The following is a 24171-nucleotide window of genomic DNA, read 5'->3' on the forward strand; positions in this document are numbered from 1 at the left end:
GAGAAGGAAATGGCAACCCACTCCAGTATTCTTGCCAAGAAAACCCCAGGGAACATATCACAAGGCTAAAAGATATGACGCCGGAAGATGAGCCCCTCAGGTCGGAAAGTGTCCAATATGCTACTGGGGAAGAGCAGAGGGAATTTCCAAGTAGCGCCAGAAAGAGTGAAGTGGCTGGGCCAAAGCTGAAAGGACACTCAGCTGTGGATGTGTCTGGTGGTGAAAAGAAAATCCGATGCTGTGAAGAACAATATTGTTTAGGAACCTGGAATGTAAGATCAATGAATCAAGGTAAGCTGGAGGTGGTCAAACATGAGATGGCAAGATTGAACATCGACATCTTGGGAATCAGTGAACTAAAATGGACAGGCATGGGTGAATTTAATTCAGGTGACCATCATTATCTACTACTGTGGGCAAGAATCCCTTAGAAGAAATGGAGTAGCACTCATAGTCAACAAAAGGGTGGGAAAAGCAGTACTGGGGTACAATCTCAAAAACGACAGAATGATCTCAGTACGAATCCAAGGCAAACCATTCAACATCACAGTAATTCAAGTCTATGCCCCAACCAGTGAGGCCGAAGAAGCTGAGGTTGATCGGTTCTATGAAGACCTACAACACCTTCTAGAACTAACACCAAAAAAAGATGTCCTTTTCATCATAGGGGATTGGAATGCTAAAGCCGGAAGTCAAGAAATCACCGGGATTACAGGCAAGCATGGCCTTGGTGTACAAAATGAAGCAGGACAAAGGCTAATCGCGTTTTGCCAAGAGAACATGCTGATCATAGCAAACACTCTTTTCCAACAGCACAAGAGGCGACTCTACACATGGACATCACCAGATGGTCAATATCGAAATCAGATTGATTATGTATTTTGCAGCCAAAGATGGAGAAGCTCTGTACAGTCAGTAAAAACAAGACCTGGAGCTGACTGTGGCTCAGATCATGAGCTTCTTATCGCAAAATTTCTTATCACAAAATTCTTATCGCAAAAAAACAACAACGTGGGGCTGCCTTTTAAAACGGTCCGGAAACTTCAGCTGGTCCAAAATAGGGCAGCAAGATTGTTAACAGGGACTAGCCTGCGAGCTCATATTACACCCGTACTTTTCCAGCTGCACTGGCTGCCAGTCCATTTCCGGGCCCAATTCAAAGTGCTGGTGTTAATATTTAAAGCCCTTAACGGCTTGGGGCCAGGTTACCTGAAGGATCGCCTCCTCCCATATGTGCCTGCCTGGACCTTAAGGTCATCGTCAGCGGCCCTTCTCCGTGAGCCCCTGCCAAAGGAAGTGAGGCAGGTGGCTACTAGGAGGAGGGCTTTTTCTGCTGTGGCACCCCGGCTCTGGAATGAGCTCCCTAGTGAGGTTCGCCTGGCGCCTACATTGTATTCCTTTCGGCGCCAGGTGAAGACCTTTTTATTTTCCCAGGCATTTTAGCTTTCTAAATTTTTATCTTTGCTGTTTTAAATCTGTATTTTAAACTCCTGCACTGCTGCTAGGTTTTATTGTGGTTGTATTGTTATATTGTGGTTTTAATGTTCTATATATTTTAAATTGTTTTATTGTGTGTTTGGTTTTAATTTTTGTAAACCGCCCAGAGAGCTTCGGCTATTGGGCGGTATAGAAATTAAATAAATAAATAAATAAAATTTCGGCTTAAATTGAAGAACGTAGGAAAAACCACTAAACCATTCAGGTATGACCTAAATCATATCCCTGATGAATATACAGTGGAGGCGAGGAATAGATTTCAGGGATTAGACCTGATAGAAGGAGTGCCTGAGGAACTATGGACGGAGGTCCGTAACATTGTTCAGGAGGCAGACACTCAATCCATCCCAAAGAAAAAGAAATGCAAGAAAGCAAAGTGGCTGTCTGATGAGGAAAGAAGGGAAGAGAAAAGCAAGGGAGAAAGGGGAAGATATATCCAACTGAATGCAGAGTTCCAGAGAATAGCAAGGAGAGACAAGAAGGCCTTTTTAAATGAACAGTGCAAAGAAATCGAGGAAAACAATAGAATGGGAAAGACTAGAGATCTTTTCAAGAAAATCGGAGATCTCAAGGGAACGTTTTGTGCAAAGATGGGACCTAACAGAAGCAGATGAGATTAAGAAGAGGTGGAAAAAATACACAGAAGAACTATACAGGAAAGATCTTAATGTCCCTGATAGCCATGATAGTGCACTCACTGACCTTGAGCTGGACATCCTAGAGAGTGAAGTCAAGTGGACCTTAGGAAGCATTATTAACAACAAAGCCAGGGGAGATGACAGAATTCCAGCTGAGCTATTTAAAATCCTAAAAGGTGATGCTGTTAAAGTGCTGCACTCAATATGCCAACAAATTTGGAACACTCAACAGTGGCCACAAGACTGGAAAAGGTCAGTTTACATTCCATTTCCAAAGATGGGCAATGCCAAAGAGTGTTCAAACTACCGTACAATTGTGCTCATTTCACATGCCAGCAAGGTTATGCTCAAAAGCCTACAAGCTAGGCTTCAGCAGTATGTGAACTGAGAACTACCGGAAGTACAAGCTGGGTTTCGAATAGGCATGGTGGAGAATTCTGCCACGGATTTCGGTGAGGCCGAATGCCAGTGCATTCGGCCCCCCGAAATCTGTGGCGGAACGAAGCCCCCCCTGCCCCGCGAAATGGGCCCAGAATGGAGCACCTACCTGCTGCCGTCCGCGCTGCATAGCGAATGGCGGCCACAGCCGCCATTCACTTCGTCCATATAGCCATGATAGGCTACGTAAATACTTACGTAGCCTATCATGGCTAATGCAGGGACCCCATTTGCGTCCCTGCCGAAGCTGTGATAGGCTACGTAAGTATTTACGTAGCCTATCACGGCAAAACTAAGGGAACGCAAATGGTAGCGGCTACAGCGGCCGCCATTTGTGTTCCCTTTTTTTTCCGCCGTGAGAGGCTACGTAAATATTTACGTGGCCTATCATGGAGGGAAAAAAAGGGAACGCAAATGGCAGCCGCTGTAGCCGCCGCCATTTGCGTTCGCTGTTTTTTCTTTTTCATGATAGGCTACATAAATATTTACGTAGCCTATCACGGGCCGGCGTAGGGACGCAAATGGCGTCCCCTACACAGGACACCATTTGCGTCTGCACCAGCCTGGCAGCGGCTGGAGGCCCCGCTGTGGGTTGGCCCGGCCAGAAGCTCCTTGGCCTGGCCGCGGAGCAGAGCCAGCCAGGCAGGATTCCGGGGGGAGGAACGGATTGCCTCTCCCCACCTGTGGAACCTGGCAGAGCCAGGGGTACACCCCTAGTTTCGAAGAGGCAGAGCAACTAGAGATTAAATCGCCAACATTCGCTAGATCATGGAGAAAGCAAGAGAATTCCAGAAAAATGTCTATTTCTGCTTCACTGACTACGCTAAAGCCTTTGATTGTGTGGATCACAACAAACTCTGGCAAATTCTTAAAGTGATGGGAGTACCAGACCACCTTACCTGTCTCCTGAGAAACCTGTATGAGGGTCAAGAAGCATCAGTAAGAACCGGACATGGAACAACCAATTGGTTCAAAATTGGGAAAGGAGTATGACAAGGCTGTATATTGTCAACCCTGCTTATTTAACTTATATGCAGAGTACATAATGAGAAACGCCAGAATCACAGGACGGAATTAAGATTGCTGGGAGAATTATCAACAACCTCAGATACGCAGACGATACCACCCTAATGGCAGAAAGCGAAGAGGATCTAAAGAACCTCTTGTTGAGGGTGAAAGTGGAGAGTGCAAAACCTGGTTTGAAACTCAACATTAAAAAAACGAAGATCATGGCATCTGGCCCCATCACTTCCTGGCATAGAGAAGGGGAAGAAATGGAAGCAGTGACAGATTTTATTTTCTTGAGCTCCAAGATCACTGCAGATGGTGACTGTAGCCATGAAATTAAAAGATGCTTGCTCCTTGGGAGGAAAGCTATAGCAAACCTAGACAGCATAGTAAGAAGCAGAGACATCACCTTGCTGACAAAGGTCCAGGTAATCAAAGCTATGGTTTTCCCAGTAGTAACGTATGGCTGTGAGAGCTGGACTATAAGGAAGGCTGAGCGCTGAAGAATTGATGCCTTCGAACTGTGGTGCTGGAGAAGACTCTTACGAGTCCCCTGGACTGCAAGGAGGTCACCTCAGTCAATCCTAAAGGAAATCAACCCTGACTGCTCATTGGAAGGACAGATACTGAAGCTGAAGCTCAAATATTTTGGCCACCTAATGCGAAGATAAAATTCCCTGGAAAAGACCCTGATGCTGGGAAGGATTGAAGGCAAAAGGAGAAGGGGACTGCAGAGGATGAGATGGCTAGATAGCATCACCGATGCAATGAATATGAACTTGAGTGAGCACACTCCAGGAGACAGCGGAGGACAGGAAGGCCTGGCGCGCTATGGTCCATGGGGTCACGAAGAGTCGGATACGACTTAACGACTGAACAACAACAAATGTAATCTATACGCACACACAAGCATGCACACACCACACACACACACACACATATTAGACGTGCGTTTAGACTCAGAGAGAGAGAGAGATACATACACACACACACACGCACGTGCAAATTTTTGTTATAGGCCTGTGTCCCGGATCTTTTAAGAACCTAGCAACGCCTCTGCTGTCCACTATATTTTTCAGGTCCATTATAGAAGACTGATGTCCTATCAGAAGACGCTTCTGATGTGCCATGGCTGTTATATTCTATGCATCTAATCATAAAGGGTTGTCAATAACTTCAGGGTTTATGGATACATGCTGATACTACAAGGTTACTGAGAGCTGTGTATAACATTCAACAAATGCTGTGGGGAAACTAGTATCCTGAGACAGTTGACACTATTAGCTCTCTTGTCCAAGTCCCTTGCTTTTGTAGCATATAGAGTTTATTGCCAGATTTTTGCTGCAAAGCTAACCTCATTAGATAGCATATTCCAGCCTCATCCATTCACCAAGCAATCTCCCACCTGCGTTCTGAATGGCACAGTCCCAGGACAGCTGTACCATGCACTTTTTCTGAACATAAAGAACAATACTGTGCAGAATTAAGTTAAATCTGAATTGCCAATTATGTGCTTTAAGCCCATTTACACAGAGCAGTAGCAAAATAGTGAGAACACTCTACTTACCCAAGAAATTCTTGGTAGGTGTTGCTTCCTTAATCCAGATACTTGTAGCTCCCATGGGAATGATGAAGATTTGATTGTAGCCTAAAGGAAGGAGAGCAAGTCAGCCACAATAAATTCAACTTACTAAGACAGATGGTAATGGAGAAGGAAGACAAGGTGGTCACCCTTGAGTGTACAGAAGGTGCTTTTCCGAATTAATAGCAGCTAAATGGAAAAAGATATAAATCTAGCTGTAACTACTCCAGTGATTTTGCATTGGCTGCATCCAGATTCATATTACCCATAAAGCAGCCCATCCATGTAATTGATAAAATATGGCCCAAAGCAATGGCATCAATGCATCAAGCTCTTGCAATGATACAGTTAAGACCTTCCTGAGCTTTAGTTATCTGCTTTGGCTTTGAAGATATAAATGGATTAAGAAGCACAATCAAATCTCTCTCCCAGCCCTAGTCTAAGTATTTTAGTTATCTCATTCAACTCTTGTGGAAAAACCAACAATTTGTACCTTTAGGGAGGTTGGGAACATCAAAGAGGCCCTTCACTTCAAAACAGGCTCTGCCATCTCCACCACATTGGAGACACTTGTCTTCCTTCTTAGAAGAATCCAGCATGTTATCACAGCCAACAGCCTGGAAAACAGCACAGTGTGAACCAAATGCAAGTATGACCCAAAAGACCAGATACGGCATGACAGGGGGGGGAAGGAAGACAAAGCTTACATTTCATAATAAGGCCAAGGCGTGGCGGAATCAGGCTGGAGATGGGCAACAGTTCTGAAAAGAGTTGGAAGTGGCTTGAAAGAGGCATTATTTATGGTGAATATCCATATTTATTTTGCCCTACTGTTGCTTCTGGTCAAACAGGGTTTGCAGGTTTTTGAAACAGTACAAAACTCTGCAAAACCTGCTACCCCAGGCAAAAGTGGGATGAGTGAACACACAAGAAGTAATTGGTCTTTCAAATTACCTCCAACTCTCTGGGGAAAAAATTATTGTTTCCAGGCTTAGAAAATACATGGAGTGGTATCATGGTGAGAAGACCAATGGCCTTATGGTTAATAACTTTCCTCAGAGCATCCTTCTGAAACATATACATGGTCAGCTGAAAATTAGTATCTATAAAGTTTTAAGCAATATTATCTAAATTCCATACAAATGCCAGACACCTTTCAAGCCCTATTCCTTGGGAGCTCAGTTTCAAATCCACTATAAGTGATACGTGATATTATTGCTCTGTATGGGGAAAGACAGCTCTGTAGAGATATTCTGTTCACATTAGTCTGCTGTGGGACATCCAGAGCTGAAATACAACAAAGCATTTGTGTAGACGCTATTGAGCCAAGTCCTTAAAGAAACGCATCTCTCTCTTTTTTTAGCTAATCATAGATATGGCAGTTTTAATGGTGCTTAGATATCAGTATCTGTAATGGGGTACTTCCAGAGCTCTGCCCCCAAACTGGCTGCCCCCTCACCTCAAGAGTGTATTCCCTCCCTGAGCAAAACACTGAGAAACCAACAACTGCAGCTAGAACAGAAAGGAGAGGGCGGGGCCAGCCCAACTTGTGTGGGAGGATGAAAGGGGGCGTGGATGGAGGCTGCTGGGCAGCAGAGGCAGCCTGGAGCTGCCACCCAGGCAAGGAGGGAAGCTATGAGCCCCAGAAAGCCAAAGACTGGGCAAGTGTGAGCCTCTCTTCACTGGAGAGAAAGCAAGAGCACCATGCAAGGGAAGGAGCAGAACTCTCACTTAGGAATGAAGCAACCCCCTTTCTCCCCGCCCACCAACAGCTCAAGAGGGCCGGCTTGTTTTCTCTTGTCCTTGTGTACCCTCTAGTGGCCACTGGTGGGACTGCAGTAACTCAAAGCCCTCTTATATCTTAATTGTTTGAGATTGCGGAGTCCTTGTCTGCCTAGAGTGGCCATGTACCACATCGCCAAAAAAGAGGAAATGCGTCACTAAAAAAAGAGGACCAAAAGGAACACAGTTTTGCATAAAACGGGCATATGCTCATTTATATGTATAGATAGCTGCAAGTTTAGAAATAACTCCTATGATTTCAATAGGAATACAACACCATAGTGGGAGAAACTATGAGCAGGAGACCTGTGTGTCTGCTGAGTCTACTGTCCAGGTGCTAACTGCTGATGGGCAATTTCAAGGCTCCTGCTGCTCTCCCTTCTTAGGTTTCTTGATCTTTAAACCAAATTTGGACTGGACAGTCTTTCAAATAGAAGACACCTTCAGACCAGACCTGGCCCAAGGTATATTGCCACCTCAAGCTGGTACTGGTGCCACTGCCCCACTTCTTTTGGGCAGCAGCATGCAGGTGGGTGACGGCTTCCCCTCCTCAGGTAGTATCCAAATGGGGCACTGAGCATGCTCTCTGGTGCTGGTGTGCCTGAGCTCAGCATCCCGTTGGGATACTACCCCCCTCCCCACCTACCTGGTCACTGGCTAACCAGGCGGCCGGCTGCTCCCACCTTCTGCCCCAGCTGTAGGGTTCCTGCGAGAGTCGGCCCAAATATTGTGAGAGGTTGTCTTGTGATATTTTGGCCAACTCTTGCAGGAACCCTGTGGCTGGGGCAGAAGGTAGGAGTGGCCAGCTGTCTGGCGAGCAAATGGGAGGGATGGAGGAGGAGGCAGCAGCAGCAGGGGCCCTTTGGATGGGGAAAGCGGCGCAATTCTGCCACCTGATGTGGGCACATGATCCCACATCATGGTAGGGCTGGCCCTGCCACAGACCGAGGACTGTCCTCTGATACCCCTTCAGAGAAGGACATAGGGCCACCCTATGCCTGCCCCTTTTCCCAGAAGAACTGGGAAACTTCTTTTGTTGGTTGATTGGTTGTTTTCCCTCTTGCTCTGATGTTAAAATGTGGGCATCACTGGCTTAAGGGCCCAACAAAGGCTCTCCTGACAGGGAGTTGGGAGACCAGTAGAGCTCCACAGATTTGGCTGCCCTCATAAGAACTGGCTTGTTCCTATTTCCATGCTCTGTCCCGCCCTGAGCCCCAAAGGAGTCTGCTACAGTATCTGAAGTGTGTGTATGTATATATATAGAGAGAGCTGTTTGTATATTCGCTCTCTCTTTAGTATCCCAGAAAAGAAAATGAATTTGTTGGGCCTTAAGAAGTTATATCATCACAAAAGGAAAAGAGTAGGAAATGGAAAAAGGAAGGGAGCCAGTAGTATGTATTTATGTTCTACATTTCTATACCTCCCAATAGCCAGAATTCTCTGGGCGGTTCATAAAAGTTAAAACCGAAAAATACAACATGATAAAATATAAAACCTTAAAAAATTTAAAACGGCATTAAACCAAAGCAAAAATCAGAGTAAAAGCCAAGAGTAGTATAAAGACCTAAGAACACAATAACACATTTAAAATCAAAGCTGAAGGCCTAAAATGCCTGGGAAAATAGAAAGATCTCCCCCTGGCACTGAGAAGACCATAATAACATAGGTACCAAGCACTCCTGTTTGGGGAGGGCATTCCACAACTGGGGTGCCACCACAGAAAAGGCCCTCTCCTTAGTAGCCACCCACCTCACCTCATTTGGCAGGGGCACCTGGAGAAGTATGTAGCTGATATATGCTTGACAGAGACTGGGGAGATCTGGGTTCCAATCCCTGCTTAGCCATGAAACTCACAGGGTAATAATGGGCAAGTCGCTCTCTCTCAACTTAGCCGCCGTAACAAAGCTGTGGTGCGGTAAAATAAGATAACCCCACATATGCTACCAATATCTTCATAGAGGAAGGACAAGGTTCAAATGTGATACATGACTGAGAACTAAGAGGAAGGAAGTTTTATGCTGTTTTTGAGAGCGAAGTAAAGGGATACAAATCCATACTTGACAGGCTCCCTCCACACAGATGTCATGCTTCCCTGGCTCACAGGGTGTTCCATCAGTCACAGCTTCTTTGTGCCTGTAGTAGAAGTTCTCTCCCTTTGGGATGCAGTTTAGTTCACATTTATTGGGTGCTGTGAGCAAAGTTAAAAAGTAATGTATTACTTAATATGTTCTGTTTCCCCACAAAGGCACTTGACACTTTGTACTGTTTTCCTTGAGTACTTATATCAAACCCAAGGAGAGCAGATTTTTTAAATTAAAAGTCTCATATAGGTAGCATATTTTTGTTAGTAAGCATTTTTTTTTCAATACTAGGAGGATAAAGAGTGAAAATACAGTATCTGGAGCAAGTATTCAAAGGCTGGGCCATGCATTATTTCTGGTTTTGAATTAGTCTACCTTCTTGAACCGGGACATGTTGATTGCAACAAGATTTCTCAAAACATTTACTAGTTCAGTTCAGTTTACTGGTTAACCAAAAAAGTTTTAGCCATTCTTTTACTAGTTTTGTACATCTGGGATTAAGTCTCAAATTAAGTCTAATTTGTACACCCATGTGCCCATGTATAGGTCTATATTCCAGTTTGGAATATGTAGGAATACAGTTTTCAGACTGATTAAGGATCATGCCAAAGACATCTTTACTTTCACATTTCAGCCTTCATGTATTGTTTATGGCAGCTGTGAACAGATGTGCTCTCCTGGAATGGCATAATTGGTCCTCCATCTATCATTATTACCAAAGAACTGAATATTTTTTGACTAGGCATGCAGGAAATGTCCAGTCTGGAATGGAGAGAGGTGAACTTTATGAGAGAAGAAAAGAATTCACTTGTGAATACAGGCGATATGAATCAACTAAACTAATGGCAACTTGGGGCACTTCCAGATGAGGCTTTTATCATGAAACTGCCTTGTTCATTCACATAAGTTTATCTGGGTAGTGGTGTTCAGACAATAGTCTCCTCCTATGTTTTCCCACCACTTCTTCTCTGCTTTTCCTTACTGCAGAAAATCCGTTAAGAAAGAAAAAATGGAATTGCTGCACAATGGCTTCTGGTTGCCAGTGCTAAGAGGCCTCTATCTAGAAGCACCTCAGAATCTCAGCAGATTTTTTATTCCAGAAAAAGCCACTTCACTTTCACCCACATTCTCTACATCATCTAATCTGCAGAATCAGACAGTAAGAGTAAATCTATCTATTACCTTCATAATAGGGAAGCCACTTGTATCTTTTCCCCTGGAATTCTGTCCCATCAAACACAGCACACTGTTCTGCTCGAAAATCTCTGGAGCCCTCAGGACAGTTCTAGAAAGAATAGGAGAGAATTATCTGGCGGGGGAGGGGGCCTTTCTGTATTTACTCCAAGTCAGGCTAGAGTATGGGAAATACTTCAGGACTTGCTTATTATATGCTTACGCACTTCCCAAAGACTTGGATATCAGCAGCATGCAACTAGAGCTAAAGCAATATAGTGAACAGGCTGCTGGACTAGGGATACCTGGGTTCAATTTCCCACTCATCCGTGAAGCTCACTGGGTGACTTTAAAATTACAAAAATTATTCAAAATTCCAATTCCTTTCTATTCAGAGTTCTGGATTAAACCTCTGGTACTTATATCTAAATCACATATTCAATTTTTCTCTGTTTATCACATTATTTCAATGCAATGTTGATTACCATCTGCATATCAAAGGGAAGGCTATAAGAAGTTGGTAATCATCAGAAAATGGCATGTATTCTATGGAGACTACATTACACTTTTCTGAGCATGTTCACACAATCACCAGATCTGTTGAGACACTACTTCTTTTCCTACCTAGCCATAACCTTTATGCACAGTGATTTTGCCAAAGTTTCTTGAGTGTTTCGCCTCAGTTCAACCTCTAATACACCCCTTCAATGCATAAACAAAGCCGAGGTTGAAATGAGCCAAGGAAATACTATCTAAGGATAAGTGATGATTTACATAATCTGTCTGTTTATAAAAATAATTACACAATTACCTTTAAATAAATGTAAAGGTATGCACTGTATGGTTGCATGAAACAGTAGAAAGACTGAACAAAGGTTGTTCAATAAAATATAAAATCCTGTAAGTTATATATAAATGATAATACCTTGTACTCCATGTTCATTAAAGTTAACTCATTCTGAATAACTGTCACACCCCTGGTTCTATACTCACAACCGCTAACATAGATTAGAAGCCTTCCATCATCTGCAAATATGCATTGAAAAGGTGAAAACAATGTCCCTTCACCCCACATCTGTTACCCCATTTGCTTTTATGACTCATTGGTTCAAGGATGTTAATTTGTAATCTTCCGTAAGTCATTGTGAGAATGAATCACTAGTCTAAGGTTGTTATTGGTAAAATTAGTTCCCCAATGATAACTGAAAATCAAGGTGATGTTGAGAGGATGCCAGATGTGGCTGCTGAAAAAGATTCAGCTCTTGAAGGAGAAGGAACAGGTAGAGGAAAAAGAGCTCATTGGTCAATTTACCTGAACATTGCACGAGCGAAAGCTTCGGGTTGGTCCTATACAACTGGACCCACCATCTGTCCTGAAAGACAGACCAACAATCTGCAACAGCTCGGAAACGGTTATAAATGCCAGAATCATATTTAGAAGTTCATTCTTACATTTCCTAGCAAAGTGCTGGTTGTCAGTGAAGTGTTTTGTGCTCCCCCGTTTCCCCAAGTGGCAGGAGGTTTCAGGAGCTTTTTACAGGGTCAGTTTCCGTGTAATGGAATGAGGTCCGGTTCAGACATAACTTTCCAACAGAAAATGTCTTTTGATTGGTAGCACTAGGAGCTACCATCTGAAAGCATCCTGGCTCTCCAAGATTGCCATTACCAGCCCTACCACTAGGTATAGTGAGGCAGCTGAATTTGGGTGTCATGAAACGGCAGCGAATTGTTAATTATTTAATTGATTATTGTTGCATTTTTACTCTCAGGGAGGGGGAAAGGTGGTATTTTCTGCTGCAGGTGCCAAAATACCAGCCTCGGGGTACTATGCACCATAGTTTGGGGAAAGGGGCACCATTTGCTGCTCCACCTCAGGCAGTAAAATGTCTTGGGCCAGCCCAGAGTATTCATTGTTAGTGAGCAAGCCACTATACAGGACAGCATATGGCTGCATATAAAACAGCAGTGCAAAGGGAACAATGGGAAAGATGCCGCATGCCTTAGGGAAGGGAGGGCATTGTCTTTGATGCCAGTCCTGACTGGAAAGGGCCACAGTTCAGTCAGTGCCAGGCAGAAAAACAGTTTAGAGAGAAACCAAAATTTACAGGGCAATCTTAGGAATCTTCACTCCAAAGTTCAGTCCTACACTAGTATGATGTGTTTGCCACTGTAGCCTCAGAAAGTCGTTCACGGTGCAGTCCTATGCATGTTTACACAGAAAAAAATCCTACAATTCCCAGCATGCCCCAGAGGCTGGGGTATGCTGGCAATTGTAGGATTTTTTTCTCTCTGAACATGCATAGGATTGCACCCTTAGTGCTCCTCTTCTCAAGTCTATGGGCCTTTTCTAGACTTTAGATGTTAGTACAATAAGGGCACAGTTGTTATTTGCTGGAGGGGATCCAGATGTCTTTCTTGCCTGCAGTGCTTGTGTTGTGGGAAAATGGAATTTTCCCAGCATACAAAGCACCATGTTTTCTGTTTGGCAAATACGATTTTGCCTCCACCTGCAGCATCTATTGGGATTGTCACAGTGTAGACTCAGTGTAGCCCAAAAGCACTATCTATCTTGGTCTATTAGCCAAAATAAATAAATAAATAAAAGCCAAAAGGATCAGAAAAACATAAGTATATAAGCTGCTGAGTTGTACAAAACTCTCAGGCTAGATGTTAATTTTTTTAAAAAAGGGAAATGAAGTTTCCCTAGAAGTTACTCTAGAATGAAGTTATAAGTATCAGGCACCTTTCAGATATTGCTTGTGACAACTTCTTCCCTTCTCTGCCCCATTTTGTGCACAGTGCTATTTTTAAGTTTAATTTTAACATTAATTTTATAAGCTTTAGGGCTCACCTGCTGCATCAATGAAGTGGAAACATGCTCATCTAGCCCTTTAACAATATTTTTAAAGTGGCAGGTACTAGCAAAGGTATATCCTCCTCTTACAGCATCATTTTGTTATTCATGGGCATAGTACCGCTGAAGTGAAATGCTTTGAAGTTCCACTGATTTCAGCGGGAGAGATTTAGGGCATTTCTATATGAGACTTTTATCCTGCACCTTTACCAAGGCTTCTGCTTCCATATTCTTTGCAGGATTAAGATCAGCTCCTTTACACATGCTTTTTTCGGGCAGGGTTCTTTCTCTGTCGTTCTATATGTTTCATTAGATGGTGCTGTGGTACAGCAGAATCCCACAATTACACGAGACTCTAATTCCGCCATTTCTAAATAATATGAGACTTTCCTCATTAGGATAAAAACCACAACAATGGTTGCAAACCACGGGAGAGGTCCTGGAGGATGACGGCATCATGTAAGGAACCCGCAAAACACTGAGTGAGGAATCATGAGTGTACAATAAAAGCCTCATGTAGAAAGGCTCTGTTCAGAATCTGAACTACTCTCCCACTCCCTGTGCTCAGAAACACTCCTGAAAGGCTCTTAGCAGTGGCTGGATTGTGCCCTTTTTAAAAAGCTGTGGCAAAGCTATGCATTTCTCTTCAGAACAGGACACTCCCTGATTAAAACAAAAAATAGCAAAAGCCACTAGGACAGCCTTCTTCAACCCTCCAGATGTGTTGGACTACAGATTTGACCTAGGAGCTTCCTCCACAGCTATGTTAACTAACCTATGACAAGGCTATCTCCACTCTTTCTGTTATAGGTGGTCTTGGCTTTGCACCCGTCACATTCAGGACACAACTTCTAGTAATTCTGCAGAATCTAAGGGCAAATTGGGACATGGCTTCAGATAGAGCAGATTTTTGAAAACAGTATTAAGGCAGCATTTAATCGGTTTCTCTGTCTGGCCTTGTTTATACAAAACTAGTCTGTTTCATCCAGAACTTGTATCTAATGGATGCAGCTCTGCCTGCCCTAGCAGGCTCAGGCATTTTTACTGCCACATAGATATAACATCTAGTCATTCTCTAGCCTTTGCAAGATGACACCGTGCTAACGATATCCCTGCTGTGTCTACATATCCTAACTGGAACAGAATTCCAACTTTTTCAGTAGCCCAGGCCTAGTCATCATAAAGAGATTTCTGCAGTTCTTCTGTTCAAAGAAGAATCATTTGCACTTTCTAGGTTAGGCTTTCATCACGGAGAGCATTGAGCTTATTAACAATTTTGTGGGGCTGTGCAATTGCATGAAGTATAAACAAGAAAAAACAGTTAAGCCTTTTGATCTGAACCAGAGAAATCATCCAAGAAGAGCTAAGGAGGACACAATGATCTGAACCTTCAGGCAACTGTCACAACGATGCCCATGCATGGAATTGCCAACAACACATTTTTGAAGCACAGTAAGGCAGAGTAGGAAAACATGGTCGTCTTCAAACTGGTACAGTGTTCAGTGCTGTAACACCATACACGTACTGACAGTGCAGGCAATTCTTCCCATTCACTTCTGCCTCTGCTTCCTCTGTTTCCTCTGTGTTGTACTTTAGATTATAAACTCCTTGGGGCAGGGACATGCCCTTTTGTACTCTGTAGGGCTCCGTGCACATTGATAATAAAATAATAACATGCAATCAGGCCGCTGCTCAAATTGACATTGACCTGATGAAACAACCTGTTGTTGTTATTGTTATGACTATTACTTAACATCAGTAGAGCCACCTAGTGAGTTTGTGAGAGGCAGAGGCGAGATTCGATCCAGGGAACTTCCTGATTCCCAGCCATGTTTGGTAACCTAACCTGTCTCTTACCCACTAAGCCACACCAGTTCTTTAATTAGCGTCCTATGCCAGGATGTTTGTGTTATCATCAACACTGCCTTATGAATGTAATGCTTTTACATACATTCAAACTTCAACATGGGTGGGCAGGAGCAGATCTCCAGATGTTTTGGACTTTCACTCCCAGAATTCCTGACCATCGGCCATGCTGGCAGGGGTTTCTGGGAGTTGAAATCCAAAACTTCCGGAGATCTACCTTCCACCCACCCCTCCTTTAATGTAATTGTCACACTCTGTATTTCATTTTCCTCTGACCTCACTGCTTACAATTCCCCGTCCCCCTACATATACCTGCCAACTTAGGAGAACACTTCATTCATCTGATGAAGTGGATTTCAATCCATGAAAGCTTATGCAGTAATAAATATGTTACTCTCAAGATGCCACAATACTCTCTGTGTTTTTTTTTGTGTGTTTTTTTACCAAAGGGGATCATACCTAAGAGCTGCTCTTCTCTCTCTTGTAAAGATGTTGGCTTAAGGAAGAGGAAACTGGCATGGAAAGAAAAGGCTCTTACCTTTGCGAGTAGCAGCGCCGTTGCCGAATACTGATGCCCCCACCACAGCTCCGGCTGCATTCACCCCATTCTCCCCAGCTTCCCCAGAAGTCATTTTGCCTTTTTGCTTTTCGAGCCTGAAAGAACAATTCAATTGCATGTAGATAGTGAGAGGGTCAACATTCCAGAGCCTAAAAGCTACATTCCAAAACTGCAGTATGGTTGAGAGCCATAAGACACATCCTCCTTCCATTCCTAACTGACTCCACCTCCCCACTCCCCCACCATGGGCACCCATGGCAACTGCTATGGCAGGGCAACTGCTGCTTCTGGTATCCTCAGCAACCTCCTCCTCCTTGTTAAAGGCAGATCTGTTGTGACATTGTATCACATGCACACTATGAGCTGCTCCTTTTATTAATTTCTATCCACTCTGGGAATACCTTTGCGGGGGGGGGGGGAGTTCTTCACGACAATGGAATGAGAAACGCGTTGTAGTATTTTCTGGATTTTCATGGAATCAGCTTTGATACATCAGGGACACATGAAGCAAGAAAAGCCAAGTGTACCATACCTTTAAAATCCGGTTTTCAGGAGGTCACACAGTGCTTGAAAGGAACATACTTCCAGGTGGGGTGTGGGGAGGAGAACTGAACATCATCAAACTGGCAGGGACTGCTCAACCAATGAGAGAGGCTTGTTTCCCGGCCCATGTCTAGGGTCCCCCCTGCTACTACATTATTATGAATAGAGTGCAACTAATTTTTCCCCATGTGTGCAAATTTCCCTGAAGAAGTCAAAATACCCAAATATCCAATGCAGCATCTGAAGGTTCCCTATGAGAGAATCCCACCCCCCAATTCACCATGTTCCAGCAATCTGCCATGGAGTTATTCCTCTCTCCCCTGTACCCACTGTGCACACTTTTGCCTTGAGAAGCCAAAATCCCTAGTTCTTGAGTGCAGCATCTGAAGGCTCCTACTGAGAGCATCCCCCCACCCCATTTCACACCTTTCCAGCAAACCGTCACGGAGTTATTGCTTCTACCCCACCCTTTCTCCTTCTCTGGGCACTTTCCCCCTGCTTGCAATGACTGATCCCAACGACCACACCAGATCAGAAAAGCAACTTCACATGACATCAAAGAAGCGACTTTACACAATATTGGAGATGTGACTTAACACAACAATGTAGAAGTGAAGTAATGCAAACATCAGAGAATTGCATCATCATGGAGGCTAATTACTGGCGAAATGGGAGTGCAGGGCGATTCTGGAAAGGCTTGCGAGGTCACAGCCAGGTGAAAGACACACCCTTGGGCAGGGCTATCATGCCGAAGTAAATGTGGAGGATAGTGGCACACAGCACCAGGAGTGTGGAGAACCCAAATTAAAGAAATAAAGTGGAGTAAAATTAGTCCCTGAAAATCTGGCTTATCCACCAGAAATCTCCGAGGTGGCTGCAGACTGGCATGTCATCTGCCATGAACAACCTCAACGTGCTTCCAATTCGCAGCAAATCCCCCGTGAGGACAGCTTCCTGGTCTCATTCACAAATCACAATCCACAGTTTGTCTACTCCAATTCTAAAAGCCGCTGCACCGAAAAATGAGTGTTTACTCAGTGGCTGCTCTCTGTTCTAATGCAATGTTATCTATTGTTGTGTTAGTGTTATAAGATGACCTAGAACATTGTTGTGCTGAATTGTTGATACCACCATAACCATAATCTCCAGACTTGCTGCTGCATTACTGCACAAAACTGTTGCAGATGGAGTTGTCAGTGAGAATGACAAGAACTCAAGCTACACAGTATCCCGAAATCACTTCAGCTACTATGTCAACACAAGCCTATTCTTTGGAGCTAATTTTTTATAAGTTTGGAGGGAGAGGAGGGCTGGTGAAATAGCAGATACAAGGAATTCATGTGAACAGAAATAACTTTTCTGATTGCAAAAGATTGCAAAGATTGCAGCCCAATCCTATGTATGCTTACTCAAACATTTCTAATTAATTTCTTTGGTCTTCTTTATTCGTCAAGCATTCAGCTAGTTTAGTGGCATTTATTTATTTATTTGTTTGTTTGTTTGTTTGAAAGATTTCTATACCCTCCTTCCAGGTCAGTTTACAAAAATAAAATAAAACATAAGTTAAACATAAACATATTAAAAATTCATGAATACATTATATTTAAAAGCCCAGAAAATAAAAACCTCTTTGCCTGGTGCCAAAAATATTGGCACGAGGTGAACCTCTCTGGGGAAGCAATTCCAGAAATGTGCACCACCACTAAGAAGGCTCTCTCTCTGCTGCTGGTCACCACTTGCCTTTCCTCAGATGGTGGAGGACTCGGAGTGGTAGTAGATTTAGTCCCTAGAATTTCCAGTTAAAGGATCTCAGGTGGATCCCAGGTGGCAGGACTGAGAAAGGCCTCTGCTGGCTACAGCTTAGAGAACCAGCCCGTATCAGTGTTGATGGTACTGGACTATAGGTATTGTTAAATCCTTTCTGTCTGTGTTTTGCAGACTGTCAGATGCCTTTCTTTCCACCATCTGCTCCTTGACAGACTTGGATTTTATTTTATTTTTTAACCAGAATAATGTTCTACTTACCCTAATGTGCATTTGCACTGATGCGAATTAGTGCAAATCCCCTGCAAAAGTGAAAAACCTGTCTGCAAGTCCACAGAATCCGTATGACTTGGAAAAGGCCAGTCTGGCTCTGGAATCCACAGGCTGGATTCACAGAAATCCAAACTCATTTTTATTCATTGTGGATTTTTCCAACATCCCTAATTCTGACTTGGTACTGGACAGTACCTTAAATGGCTAAATCTTTAAAATCAGTTATGAATTATATTTCCCAGTTCATCTTCATAAAGCCTGAAGAATATTCGTAGGGAAAGCCAATGCATTCACTTTATTGCCAGTATAATCTAAGTGCAATATTGCAATCCATCTCTAAGCCAACTGGAATTTACAATTAAATGACTGGGACCTGCAGCAAAACGTTGCAGTGTGGAGTGCAGTGCTCCAGTTCAGGGTTCCAGTCAGTGGCACCCTTTTCCAAGGCACTCCATTCCATTTCTCTTCCCCAGAGTTTTCTGTTCTCTTGTCAAGAGACTCCCAGTGTCCCGTGGCACAGTCCTCATGAGGCTGTTTTGGGTCTCCTCTCCTTATGGTCATTTTATTGTTGTTTTGTACTTCTCCAAACCTTGGGGGTCCTGCATGCCTATTGATGCCACCACTCTTGTGTGTGGAAAGTGCTGTTTTGGTTACATAAAGCACTTGGATAATGAGTTTGCTACTAGTTTGTATCATTCCCACAGTTCACACATCTACAAACCATCCCACAGAGTACACAGTTTAACAGTTAAACTTTAACTTGTTGTATTTCATAAAGTTTGAGTTTGACCAATGTTTGTACAAGGCTTGTATTGTTATGCCTCTTTTTGTGACAACTTGATGTGTTTTCTAGCTGGATGTTTGATCATATTAAAAAACATAAAGTGTGTCAGAGAAAATCTTGCAACATTTCCAACGTCTGTTGATGGCCCCCAGATAATATGGCTGTTTGATAGGAGTTAATCCTACCTTTCCAGCTGCTCTAACTGATTTCATCCCTTTTAAAAATCTGACTGCTAGAGTATAGTGACTCCAGATATTATCATGCTTAGCAAGAAATCTTCAAAGGCAAATCTAGTTTTAGACACCAGTATAAATACACATCTTACTGTGTTTAATGAATGCTGTGCATAAATTACTATCATCTCTAGTACTGGCCTTAAACATTTTCACACCAGAAGCAAAAAGATAAAATGGTAAGTGCTCTGCACGCACACAAGGACTGGAGCTGCTTCCTTTTTTTAATGACACAAAACAATGAAGAAAACACGGTACTCCCTTTGGAAGTCTGTTTCCTGAAGCAATGGTGGCTTTATAGTAAGACCAGCTTCGACCTTCATAACCACGATCTACATTGTTCTATGAATGTGGAGGCCGTGAATCCTGTTTCCCCTTAGAATAGGGGTGTAGAACCTCAGGTCCAGGGGTCAAATCTGGCCCTCTGGCTATGCCTCCTTCCACTGGCCCCCATCCCTTCCCCAAATGCAAATCATTTGGTGTTTTCCCAGCTTTAGTGCAGTTTTTGTCCTCATTCTAAAAGGTTGAAATGCCTCTCCTAAGGCTCAATTGCTGGCAGTAAGAGCTTTAAGCTAAAATATGTTTATATTTTGGCCCCACCCCTTTTGTCTTTGGCTCCACCCACCACTGGAACGCAGCCCCTGAGAGCTTTTCTGAAATGGTATTCGGCTCCCAAGTTGAAAGAGGTTCTGCACCCCTACACAACAAAAGCTTTTACTTCCAAAGGCCCTGGAAGTAAATGCCAAGACACCTATTTACTCCTAATGGCTTCTAGTGTTCTGGCGAGTGTCTTGTTCCCTGAATCAAACTGTATTAGACAGCAATTTATTGGAACATAATCTTGTGAGTTTTGTGGGCAGAGAGACGTTTAATAGAATTCTAACCAGCAAATTCACACAATAATCTTGAAAGATCCTTCTCAGAAAAGTTAGCAATGCTACATTTAGTATCGCTATGGCTTAACAAAGCAAGAAATCCCATTACTAGATCCAATTTTGCCATGGTACAAACTGTGCTGCTGGCAAATAATCCTAAGATTATGAACGATAATGAAGATATGAAGTGACCTTTAGGCCAGTGAAGCCACAGAGTTTGAAAAATGCAAAGGAAAAAAGTTTCAGGGTTCTCCTCAAAACAATTTTTATTTATTTTATTTGTAGTATTTTTACCCTGCTCTTCAGCTCAAAACAAAGGCTCCAAGAGCAGCTTATGAAGATCAATTATAAGACAACTTCTGCCCTCAGGTTTACAATCTTTTCTAAAAGACATGAGACAAAAGAAAAAAGGGTTGGGAGGGAGGAGGAAAAAAGCAAATTCAGACATCATGGTAAAATTTCTAGGACTAAAAATTCTGAGTGCATCTTATCAGTTAGGACAGAATTAGATGTTATGAGCAAAACATTGGGTTTTCCAGGAGGTCTTCCATCCAAGCATTACCAAGACCTCAGCAGTTTACCTTTGGCAAAACTCCTGTGCCATATGCCTTCAGGCCATATTCTGGGCCAAAGCTAAATAAGCCTTACCGGAAAAAAATGGGGGGGAAAAGATGAGAACCCTTGCAGGGGGAGGGGTGATATTTAAGGCTATGCAAAGAGGCACACTGGATGATCAGTAAAACAACACGACCACTTTTTATATCAAGATATATGAAGATGTGATACATGCTCACCTACCATGAGCTTAAAATAGAGTCAATAAATGTGTCCTGTGCAGACAAGGTTCAAAGCAGTCAGCCTACGAAGAATACAGCATTTCTTGTAATCATTTCTGTAACAACTGATGGATTGCCTCAATGAGACAGCTTGTTTGTAAAAAGCTTTCAAGGTGAAAAGGGATAAGTATCTTTAATATGCATAATAACTCCACAAGTTATCAAGGAAATACACTTGTACAGAACGCCAACCTCCTGGGCAAGGAAAGATAAATAAAATAGTGACAGCAGAGGATGAAGCAGTATATGGTACAGGAATACAGAGCAGCATACTAAATAGCAGTATATTAATCTTCAAATGTCAGGTGCTCTATAGTTAATACCTAGAAAGTAAAAGTAATCCAAGCTCATAAATTGCAGTGCATGTGCAATCCTTCAGCCAATAGCTATGGCAAAAAAACAAGAGCCAGTTCTGTATCAGGTTTTGCCCCGGTCCTCATCCAGAAACTAGGGACTCTAGATTATGGTAAATTGACATCTTTGAAGGTAGTCCCACCCCTGCCACCACCACCGCACACACAATTTACTATACACTGAGCTTTATCCAGAGGTGTCATTGCACTTACAGGAAGCAGTTCCGTCAGCAGAACCAGAAGCAGAGCTATCACCCCCGCCCAATCGTCCCACCCCCTGGATGCCCTCAAAAATCTGATCCAGAGGGATGGGAAGCCCTCTGGAGCAGATTTTGGGGTAGCATGAACAGCTACAGGGGGAGGAGAGAGGGGAGAAAAGTCCCATTATTGGATTTGACCCCATTATACCAAGACTGGGTATTTATTCTGGGGTAGAGTAACAGTGAAGAGCAGCTGCCACTTGTGGGGAAAAAGACATGTAATTTTCTTTATGGTGGATTTTTTTAACGGAGAAGCATGAAATGATTCTACCTGCAATCTGAAACTGGCCACCCCAAACACAGGTTTACCACCTAGCTTGGTTAGAACTAGGCCTTGTTTGAGACTAAAATGGGAAACATGGTAGGCAAATGGGCAGCACAGAGCAGTTGCTAGGATACACAATATTCAACCAAATCTATTGCTAGGCTCACCCTACTTTTCTAAGTTGTGAGATATTCCAAGGATGCAACGCTTACCCAAGCTTGGTTTTCTTTGGAAGGAAGTCACTAGAGTCTGATGGCATTTTGTAATATTTTAATGTATTTACAAATCTACAGGTTGAGCATAGGTGGAGGCACAATTGAAATAGTCCAACAGACAGCCAAATCTACTGTTCCACATCAGACTGTCAGACAGCAGCAGCCCCCAAGAAGCCTCTTTCTCTGTGTCTTCTTCGAAAACTGCAGCCTGTCTCCTAAAAAAAATACTTCGTATGTTTCCCACTCACATACCTGGTTTGCATGATCGCGGCTGCCCACAGTAGCTTATTTATTTAAGTCATGGTGGGTTGCAGCACATGCCAGGCGACTTTTGAATATTCAAGTCATGACCGTGGCTTGTCATGTTGTCAGAACTCGGAAGGGGTGGGCATAAACCTAAAACAAGCCATGGATTTTGTAAGGGTTGTTTAACCTTCACACAATCCACTCCCACCGGTTTCGGATGACACAACAAGCTGCGGTCACAGCTTGAATATTCAAAATGGCCGCCTGCACACAATGCAGCTGATCATGGCTTAAATAAGCCATAGTGGGGTAGCTGATCATGTGAACCAGCCCACAGCTAGTTTGGCCTCTCCCTCTGGCTACAGGAGGGAATAAAGAGGAGTCTCCCACCATCTCCTAGTCTTCTTGGGCCATTTACCTGTATTTTCCCTAACAAAAGATGTGCCTGGCAACTTTGCTACTGGCTATACAGGGAATATCTGTGTCTCTATTAACCCTCTCCTGCCTCAACCTCCAATCTTACAACACTATTATGCGAATGCTGTTCAGAAGCCAGAGAATGGTCTGAAGGATCGAAGTTCAGTAAAATGGGCCTGTTCACATGATCAAACAAGACACAGTGACTTGTTTGAATTGGTGTGTGCTGGATGTCATTAGCCTAATTACCTGCCTAGGTGCAGCTTGTTGTGTTGTCTGAACCCTGGCGGCATGGCTTCTTTGAGGGGGAAATAACCCTCAAATAACCCAACAGTAGGCCATGGGTTATTTGAGGGTTGTTTCCTCCTCAAAGAAGCCATGCTGCCTGGGTTTGTATAACAAGGCAAGCCGCCCTAGCAAGGGTAATTAGGGAAATCTGGCCAGTACGTGACTGACGTGTGTTAACCACACTGCGATCATGCAAACAGACCCAGTCTATTGGTCACTGTCCAGCCCAAGGCTAAGCACTTCAGCATCTCATTGATTTAAATGGGAGAGTTAAAACTATCATGCTTAACTTTAGCTGGATCATGTCCATTGTTTCTTAACTGCAGAACTCCCCCCTGCCCCCAACCAGGTGAAACAGAATAAATGTAAAACACAATAAAAGACAATAGAGCCCTGCTTGCATGCTTACAAAAGACACAAGGCAAGAAAGGCTCCATCTCTGAAACTAAGCCGGTTTATCATTTGTCATGTTGGGAATTGCCTGGAAAGCTATTGCAGAGACCACTATGAACTCCTTGAAGGATGGGTGGGATACAAACGTAACTAATATACATATACTCTCAACAAAGACACAAGCATGTCTAAACAGGATGCAGCATAAGGCGCACCCATTTTTATTGCTACTTGTACATTACCACTACCATTTTTTATAATTTCCAAGTCAGCATACTCCTGATTTAAAACAGTGGCGTCATCATTTGAAAATGCTCCCAGTCAGCTTAGACAGATAGCATGCACGCCGCAGGAAATATACATTCATTGTAAGAAAACCTTCACAAATTCCTCTATTTCTCTTTCTCCCTTCCCATAATAGAGCCACCCACCAGCATTACTTAATATTTGTACCATATGTCCACTGTGCATGACAATTTATAAAAGTTATACGTGCAGTCTTTACACCAAGGGGGATTATAAGCTAATGCTGAGGATAAAATAGAATGGAAAGGCTAACGAAGGAAAGGGTTGTACATCAAGGTTGTGACCAAATATTGGTATGTGGGGTATACAATTTGCAGCCTAAAGACTAAGCTGCACATTTTTTTCTGTGTTGCTTCCAAGCTGCACAATCAGCGAAGTCCCCTTTTGCTTCAGACCACAGCTGCACATTTGAATGCTCTCCTCATCAGACCTCCCTTAAACAGAAACCTTTCCATGGCATGTTAATTTTCTGTGTAAAATTTCCCATCAGGACATTTCTCATAAGAAGGAGCATTCATATATGTGATCTCCTACTTGGAGTTTGAAGCGGTATAGTCCAGTAAGAGCTGCAACACATGGTTCTGTTGCCTTTTCATTCCCTATTACGGTAACATACCAGAAACAAAATAGCCTCAAAAATGA

The 24171-nt window shown here is 43.2% G+C and overlaps 1 protein-coding gene across 9 annotated transcripts in view; it reads right to left on the bottom strand.

Annotated features, from left to right (window-relative positions):
- The window catches only part of PAPLN (papilin, proteoglycan like sulfated glycoprotein), an 88605-nt gene that overhangs the window by 47525 nt on the left and 16909 nt on the right, over nt 1-24171 (bottom strand). For 6 of the 9 annotated variants that reach the window (XR_014789590.1, XM_084847168.1, XM_084847132.1 and 3 more), the window contains 6 exons: nt 15458-15573; nt 11512-11572; nt 10209-10311; nt 9003-9133; nt 5657-5780; nt 5149-5229 (listed from right to left, as the gene is read on the bottom strand). Coding sequence is in view for 8 of the 9 variants with exons in the window: in XM_084847168.1 (XP_084703294.1) it covers nt 5149-5229; nt 5657-5780; nt 9003-9133; nt 10209-10311; nt 11512-11572; nt 15458-15573 (616 nt within the window). In the remaining variant the exon portion in view is untranslated. Of the gene's footprint in view, nt 1-5148; nt 5230-5656; nt 5781-9002; nt 9134-10208; nt 10312-11511; nt 11573-15457; nt 15574-24171 lie in introns of those variants that run through there. The other 3 variants (XM_084847175.1, XM_084847184.1, XM_084847195.1) reach the window with 3 other exon arrangements.

This window comes from Heloderma suspectum, chromosome 1 (assembly GCF_057233095.1).
Source record: "Heloderma suspectum isolate Gila_16-S chromosome 1, 16-S_ref, whole genome shotgun sequence".
Classification (NCBI taxonomy): domain Eukaryota; kingdom Metazoa; phylum Chordata; class Lepidosauria; order Squamata; family Helodermatidae; genus Heloderma; species Heloderma suspectum.